Genomic DNA, 8,717 nt, shown 5'->3' on the forward strand with positions numbered 1-8,717 from the left:
GAGGGAGAGAGAGAGGGAGAAGAACTCTCGTTGCAGCAACAGGTAAGCGACGCTGAGCTCTCGCCCTGGCTGCAATTCAGTTCTTCAGATGCTGGTCCGCTCTCTCTTTGCAAGGCAAAAGGCGGGCATCTGGCTGTCCTTGGCTTTTTCTTTTCCCCTTATATTTCAGGCAGAGGAATGTTCTGTCTGGAAGGGTGGCAGGGCTGGCTTTATGCATTTTCTTCCGAGTGTAGGAGAAGAAGCCTTGTATTGAAAGTTCAGGCGGGCAGATCCCAGGAGAGAAACATCAGGAAGGGAAAAACTCAGACCAGCAGTAGCTTTAAAGGCAATGAAGCAGTACGTGAGATGGTCGCTGTCCGCTGTCCATGGCATGTCCCGTTTCTAACTTTCTATCATATTGCAGAGAGCCTTTGCAAGGGATCTGATCCACTTTTATTTGCGCCTTTCGCAGTCAGCTGAACGCGTGGTAGGTAAGAGCTTATTGTACATGCATAGTTTTGCTTGCTCTGTTTGCAGACGGCATCAGCTCTCTGCTTAATTACTCAGGAGTTCTGCTTGCACAGGCAATTGCGAATGCAATACCCCAAGGGGGTTGAATCGTGAGAATTAAACAGGGCAGCCATTAAAGCCTTCTGAGAAATCGGACTTTGTAGTTATGCAACTCATCAAGAATAAAATCCATGTATGTTTTTTTTATCACAGCTTTACCTTACCTATCCTTCTTCCTAGCTTCAAATCTGTATTGAAGAGAATAACTGCTCCGGGAATGACAGTTCTTTTAAAATACAATTAGCTTTTTAATAGACAAACTATTTTTAATCTATTAACTTTTTAATCTAACTACTTTTTTAAAAACCTTGGGTTTTGCAACTAGGAGGAATAACAATTTTATTTTGCTATGAGGTAATAGTTATCCCCCAAAACGTATGAGGGGGAGAATGTGAGAATGTAAGATAACTTAAAAGGAATCTAATTCATTGAAGAAAGAGAACGCACATTTTTGACACTGACCAGTGATGAATAATTCTTCTATGGAGCTGCTATGGAAATCTGAAGTGATTCCATTATTTTGGAGGTAAAAAAATCCAACTTTGTCATCACATGGAGGAGATGTATGAAATCCCTGCATGTAAAAGCCTGAAAGTGGTAACATCATGTTAATAGTATGGGAAGAAGAAGGGAATTCAATCTGTAGCAGGGTTCACGTGGAATTTGGTGGTGCCTAACCATTTCTTCTCCTAAATACCATGGACCCAATCTTCTGCAGAATTTTTCTGTGCAAGTCTCACTGAAATGAATGAGAGCTGAATAAGGAAGCTATTGAAGCCCAACATAGTTCCTATTCATTTCAAGGTGGCTTACAGTAAAGAACTCCTTGATGAATGATGTCCTTGGATCCAACGATCCTTCTTCTCTTAACTGCACTCATGGTCCTCCTTCTGTGGCCTCTTTTCTTGTTCTACTGCAGTTTCAGGATTGAAGAGGGATGTACTGAGCCTGACTGCTTGGAATACCTGGCAGACACTCCACTTCAAAACAGATCCTTCTATGCACATTTCAGTTTCTTTTTCTCCCTTCTTGTTTTCTTTTGTTCTTGTCCATTTTTTAATCATCAAGCCCCTAGTTGGTGTCTCCTTCAACTGCCAAGACACTTAGGTCTCTCTCACAGCTTCTCTATGAATTTGAGTTACGCGTAACATGTACGTGCTAAGAACAGTTAGCAAGAAGACATTTCCTTCCAGAATACAATCAGCTCTTCCGATTTTGTCCATTAACCAGCAATATTATATATATTGCAATAATATTGCAATATTAATCTTCTAGATGGACTAGCAATCTGTCTTAGTAGTAGAATGATAGACTTTCCTGGAGAGCATTTCCAGGAATTCATTTTCCTTTTGGTGCCACATTGGTCTGTGAAAGGTTTAGCAGACCTTGAAATAATAGAAGGGGAAAGTTTCTGTAAACATTGAAATGAGAGAGGGGGGGGAGCCAAAACCACTTCTCCTCCTGCAACATGTGTGTTTGTTTATAGGGACACACTTGAAAATACCTGCTAAGAGTAATGATACAGTCCTGCCCAACATCTGGAGGAGAGTTGTAATAATTTGAATGTTTCAAATGTGCATAGAAAATGGGCTTATCTGTACATGGAGACTTGTAGAGTGGCGGTGAGTGGGGGGGAGGGATGGTACAAATAGTCCATTTGCTACCATTAAAAAGTTTATCTTCTTCCTTTGACTGCAATAAATTTATCTCCTGTATTTCTGTGGGATTAGCAGCTGTAGCTAGGAATGGTTTTCCAGGTGTTTGGGTAGAAGAGATGGTTATAGCATCATAAACCATGGTAATAATTAATTCCAGCCATTGGGACTGGGCATTTTTGGATAAAATAAGATACTGAGTGGTCCTCTTGTTTTTTATGAAGGTTGTACCTCTATTCATGGCGAGGCAGCAAATACACAAAGAATCTGGGGAAGCCATTAGCACCACCACCTCTGGCTAGTTTCACCCATCAGTCTAAGGAATGGTTTATTTTAACAATGGCTTGTTGAATAAACCACAACGGGCTGTGTTCCCATGCTTCCCATTGTGGTTTCCAACCCGTGGTGGCTGGATTTGAACAATAGGCTAAGGCAAGAGCAAATCAACTGCATTAGGGCTTAGCATGTGTGTGTCAGCATAGCCTGTGACTGGGAGAGGTTAAGCAAATTGCTGGGAAAATACAATGTTAGCCAGGTTTAGGTTGGCCCTGCTAGAGAACAGGGAATAAGCGTATCTCTGCAAGTGCTAATCTATAATGTTAGACTTGTCTAGCATTTAAAGCAGAGGTCCTCTGCCTATTAGGACAAATAAGCACATTTGGAATTTTGAGAGCACGTGATGGGCATTGTCACAAAATGGTGCCATAGTGGATATGGCCAACTCTGCCAGATTTAAAGAAAGGACAGGGCTGCTGCCTCCGACCATTTATTTTATTTTTCTAAGACTGCCCCCAGGGTCTATGTGAATCCAGAGGCATTAATGGAAATCTGTTATGCCTGAGGCTGGATTTTAGTTTTGCAGTATGCAGGCTCCTATTCTTACCTAAAAGAAGAATCTTCCTCTGCTGAGATGGGTGGTTATATCATTTTGACAAACAAACAAATAAAATAAGTAGGGTGAAGAGTCTGGCAGTTATCAAAGAATGTGCCAAGAGGACATTGCTACTCTAGGGAGGAGTTAAAATTTTGGGAAAGATTTCTGAAGAGATACTTACACCTAGAATCCTTGGAAAAATATTTTTGATGGCAACTTAGTATTATCCAGATAATACTACAGGTAGAAGAAATGAGGTTAACCAGGACTAGGTAGTGAGCTTAGGTTAAATCTGGACCAAACCTTTGATCGCTCATGCACCCCATCATTTCAGGCTACTTATAATCCACATTACGTTGCTTTATTTGGTGGCCAATATTTTTGTCTCAGCAGAAACAACGTGGCTTTCTCTGAAGATGCTGAATCCCCAGTGGAGTCGTCTTTTGGCCATTATGGGAGTTCTGCTCATCCATTCAGTGGCAGGAGTGCATAGCCTCTGTTGGGACAGCAGTTGGTGTTGGGACATGAACACGGAAGTGAAGATGATGGTAAGTGGATTGGTCACCTAAGTCCCTCTTCTTCTTGGATGGTTGTATTTGGGAGAGAAGACATAGAACTTGGACTACCCATGAAGTGGTTGTAAATTCAATTCAGGTAAACCCAAGGAAATGCCTTGAAATGATTGTATGGAACTTGTTACCCCATGTTGTGAGTGACAGCCACTTGCTTACATGTGGATTCAATGGAGATTATTCAAATTGATGAAGAAGGCATTGTATATCATTAATGATTAACTGGCTGTGATAATCATATGACGCCAGTGCTTCTGGCTTTATTTCACAGGCCCTTCTAAAGCCCTGAATGGCCTGGGATCAGAGTATTTATAACAAGTCCACAAGCAGGATCTCAAGCTTACATGCAGTCCCTCCAAAGGATTGGATGTAGTCTTCAAAAATCCAGAAGCAAATTGTAATGTGTAATGTGATCTAAGGAGGAAACTATTATATACATTGGAAAAAATCATAATTTAATTACAATTAATTTTATGTATGCTTGTATGTATGCTATGATTTTTTAAAAAGCCTGATGGCAACTGACTGTGAACACTTTACATAATTAAAATCCAATCCAATCCAATCAAAAATGGTTTTTATCATGCCTTAGTATCTACATACTGGTGTAGGCTTTCATGGCCAGTATGACTTTCACGGTCAGTATAACTGGCTGGTAGGGATGGTGGTAAGGGAAGGGCACCCTCATGATCAGCATGGCAGCAAAGCTGCATTTGAAAACCTCAAGGGACATTCCAAATGATGGCAGAATGGTGGCAAAATCTTTCCAAATCGTGGTCCCTGGAGTAACAAACTGGAAGTGGTGAGCAGGAGAAAAGTTCAGTGCTAAACAATAAACACACAAAGGAAACTGATTGCTGATACAGCATCTGCCTTGGTTTCATATGGAAATGAAATAATTAATCTAAGCATGGAAAGAGGAGGTATGTGGTAAGAATACCCTCCAATGGGAAACAGAACCCCGTCTTGGTTTGCAGAAAGACTGAACTTCTTGATGTAGTAACAAAGCCAGTAATTTTGCAGATTTTAAAGATTAAAATAACTGTTCTTTGCTGGGGAAAATAGTGGGGGAAGGAGGCATCTATAATGGGTTAGAGATGGGAAGGCTTCAGCAGTGTGGAAACTGCTGGTAAGTCAAGCTTCTAAAAAGGACGTTTGGAAGTTCAGGATGTTCACTGAAGAGAAAAGGATCCCATTTTGAATGTTCTTTGAGAAGCAAAGGCCAGATGTAAACCCAATAGCTGCATGAAGTGTTGACAGGAGTGATTTTGTCTTGTTATCTAATTCCATTTATGACCTCAGATCATTTATCTCACCTAGTCTAGAATCCAATTTCCAACAATGGCTGGAAATCTCCGAGAAGTTCACAAGTGGGAAAGAGAATGTAAAAAAAAAAGTTCCATATTTTTTTGCCACCTCTCATCACTGAGAAAAGCAGTTTCCACTTGTTCCCTTCCAAGTGAAACATATAGGAAATACTTTGGATGGGAGAATGCAAAAGCAGATGTGTCAAGAGTGGATTGACAGGCTAGATGAGATTTGTCCACTTTTTGGAGGTTCCAACTAATCTTAGATCAAGGTCTCCTCCCAAGCTGCTTCCTACTTTAAAGAAATGTATAATCTATGAGCTAATCAAGATTCTAAATATGAGTGAATTTAATTTAAATAGGAAAAGGCAGCTTTAGAAATACTTGCTTGCAAATTAACAAAGGTCTTGCAGATTTGCTGGTGAGCCTGACTCTCATGCCAAGGCACCAAAACTGAGAAAAGCGGGGAAGGGGAATTTGCTCTAGGTGGTATTGAAAGCTGTACAGTGGTTTTTAAATCAACATCTTCCTGCCTTGTCTCTGTTTCCACTGCAGGAGTGTCTCAGGGCCTGCAGAACGGGCCTCTCAAATGAGTCTCCAGTATATCCAGGAACTGGTCACATGCAGCCTCTGCCTGAAAATATTCAGAAGTACATCCACTGGAACAAATTTGGGAAGGGTAACAGCAATGGCAGCAACTTAGGCTATAAAGGAAAGGACCTTTCGCGTGACTCCAGTGCAGACCTCTTCTCGGCCTCTTCCCAAGAGAGCTGGGAAGGAGACTTGGAAAGCCAGCAAGAGTCCCGTGAAAGGCAAGAAGGCAAGAGGTCGTATGCAATGGAGCACTTCCGATGGGGGAAGCCAGTGGGCAGGAAAAGACGACCCATCAAAGTGAATCCAAATGGGGTAGAAGAGGAGTCATCAGAGAGTTATCCCCAGGAGTTCAGAAGAGACCTTTCCTGGGAGTTGGAGAACCCTGAACTTGACTCCTCAGAGGAAAAGCAGAGCAGTGAAGCCACCATGTTGGACAAAGAAATGCAGCCGAGAAAAATAAAGAAAGATAATGCTGCCTACAAGATGCACCACTTTCGGTGGAATGCCCCAGCCCTGCCCAAGAAGAAGCGCTACGGTGGCTTCATGACCTCAGAGCACAGTCACACTCCTCTAGTGACTCTTTTTAAGAATGCCATCATTAAAACTGCTTATAAGAAAGGCCAGTAAGGGTGAGGGAGATCAAGACCGAAAGCACCCTTGCATGGTGGTGATGGGGAGAAGGGTCTGGGCACCCCGCATATAAATTTCTCTGACATATTTCATGACAATATTGTTAATGGATATCATTTATTTTCGTTGTTCTTACTTATTAATATTAACTAAGAAACTTGCTGCTTAGGAGACGCTTTCACGTTTGCCTTCTGGTTTTGAATATACCAATAATTGGTGGGAGGCATGGGTGGCAGATGTTCAAGGTGGCATCTGTCATTGTGTGTAAGTAAGCCGGAAGAAGAGCTAAAGGCATAGTTATCTTTCAGAGGGACAGATTATTTTTATATTTTAAACCAGCTGTACAATACTGTAAATGAAAGGATTAAAGTTATAAAATACTACTACTAAGAATAATGATAATACATCTTTTGCAAGCTAATTAAGTCTCTGAGGTTGTCTTTTGGTCACCTGGAGTGCAGTTGTCATGATTTCAGAGTCTTCTGCTCTGCAGCAGGCAGGGATGCAATTTAGAATGGGATCAACATTAAAAAAGAATGATGAATTAAGACCGAGAAGGCACACCTTTGGGAGGAAGACTATGTTTGGACTTGCTTTTGTGGGCCAAGAGTTAGTCCAGAAGTGAGTAGACCAAGAGTGGGCAAGGCCAAATCACTTTTAGATACATTGCCCAAGGGAAATGGGTGTGACCTCCCAATATTTACCATTTCCCTCCTCCCAGATTACATCGGCTACCCAATTTGGTTTGGGAATTGTTCTGCTGAGTTTTAAGGGTAAATCACCTGGTCACAACTGGGCTGAAAATGAGGATACACTTGAACCACCCAAAGGAACTTCCACATAACACAGTTTTGACCCCTCAGTCTCTCCAAAGCAGTTTGAAGCTGGTTTGCAGCCATCTTTGCTCTAGAGACCTTGGACCTCTGAGAACAGGCAGGGAATAGCATGACACAATTGATGCTCCCTCCAGCTAACCAATGGGAGAGGGCCAAAAATTATCACTGAGTCAGTGCCCTGCCTCCTGAGGTGTGGTTGCTGCTGGAGTTAGAGAAACCCCTTGCAAACCCACCCTACCTAAAAAAGTATGTCTGTGTGTGTGTTTGGGAGAGAAATGACTAGATTTCTCCCTGTGTTTGCAGTACGTGTGGTATACATTTGTTTACTTTTCAAAAATCTAAGCTGTTGGTACAAAGGGAAAGTTGCTTAGCCATCAAGATGCCATTCTTACTGCCCTTTCACTCCCACTGAAAACTGGAAGGATAGTATAACACCGTAGTTTTCAGCCAGGTGCTTTTCCCAGGAGCAGCCTATAGTTCACAGATTAGGGCCGTGGGGCAGTGGTGTGGGGGCTCAGAAATGGCACACTAGAGTAAAGGGGTTGAGAGGTGGGGTGAGGCAAGGTTTCGTTGTTTACCTCAGCAGGGAAAATTAAGTCCAACAGTGAAACTGTTCAGACACCAACTAGAAGGATTACAATCAGGTTCTCTGGCACCTTTACTACAGAGCTCTGAGTTCAGGTGGTGGGAGTTGATGGGAAAGAAGGTTCCAGGAAACTGGCCTTTCCTCAAGTTGTACAGATCTCTAGCACTGCAAATGGCAGAGTCCCTCTTTTGGGGGAGATGGGTGGTGACTAAATTTGAATAATAAATAAATAAAAATCTGAATTTCACTGCAGACAGCCTGGGAGAAAATCAACTGAGTTGCCAAAGGAAGAGGGGAGGATTGGGAACACAACAGTGCAGCACTAATGTCCAGGGGCATACATATTGCTCAGTGGACTCAGACAACCCAGCACTGGATTACAATGAAACAAAACATGTAGACAGCCTTCTGTAATGTTATACTTTGGAAATGTGTTGGATCACAGACCCATTAATCCCAACTATCATGGCCAAATGTCACAGCTTCGGGAAAGCAGCTCTGGACTGAGGGCCACAATCCCTCATGAGAAGATGCCCTCGACATAAACTGCCAGTTCCGAGACTTAACTGGAGGTCCACATGGCTCCTTTTCTGAAATGGGTGAAGAAGTAACATCGAGGTGCAAAGGACATTATCTTCTTAAATATGGCCATTCCCCAATCTTGTACATTTACTTATAAACTAGGAATGCAAACTGTGCAACTTGTGGCCACCTGTGGCCTGCTAGCATCCATTTTATCTCCTCAGAATGGGTAGGGCCAATATTTGACCCATTTTTGCTTTGAGGGGAGATCCAGAAAGGTTTAATTAGCAAGAATGGGTGACTTAGGCATCTGCAAGAGTTAAGGCCCCATTGTATCTTTAGGCCCTGTTACGTGTGGAATGCAACTCACAACTTACCACACAAGCCTGGTGCAACTCTTGAGCCAACAGAAGTTTATTTATTTATTTATCAATCAAATTTGTCACTGCCCATCTCCTCCAAGCGGAAGGGCTCTGGGCGGTTTACAGTATAAAACAATAAATATACAGTATAATAAAACTTCAATATAAAACACACTATAAAACAATTTCACAGCTGTGCATCCTTATTCAAGAGTCTGCAAAGTAAAAGT

General features: G+C 42.1%; 1 protein-coding gene across 1 annotated transcript; it reads left to right on the forward strand.

The window, feature by feature from the left end:
• The first annotated feature begins 354 nt into the window (after positions 1-354).
• On the forward strand, positions 355-6,602 carry POMC (proopiomelanocortin). Its single transcript, XM_063300329.1, has 3 exons — positions 355-466; positions 3,469-3,626; positions 5,513-6,602. The coding sequence occupies exons 2-3, from the start codon at positions 3,495-3,497 to the stop codon at positions 6,176-6,178; spliced, it is 798 nt and encodes a 265-aa protein (XP_063156399.1). The 5' UTR covers positions 355-466; positions 3,469-3,494; the 3' UTR covers positions 6,179-6,602.
• The last annotated feature ends 2,115 nt before the right edge of the window (positions 6,603-8,717 follow it).

Source organism: Candoia aspera, chromosome 1 (genome assembly GCF_035149785.1).
Source record: "Candoia aspera isolate rCanAsp1 chromosome 1, rCanAsp1.hap2, whole genome shotgun sequence".
In the NCBI taxonomy this organism is placed as follows: Eukaryota; Metazoa; Chordata; class Lepidosauria; order Squamata; family Boidae; genus Candoia; species Candoia aspera.

Excerpts from the sequence above, each read along its gene's own strand:
- POMC (XM_063300329.1), top strand. The coding sequence starts at position 3,495 with ATGCTGAATCCCCAGTGGAGTCGTCTTTTGGCCATTATGGGAGTTCTG. Across the intron at positions 3,627-5,512 it reads ACACGGAAGTGAAGATGATG|GAGTGTCTCAGGGCCTGCAG; the intron begins GTAAGTGGATTG and ends TTTCCACTGCAG.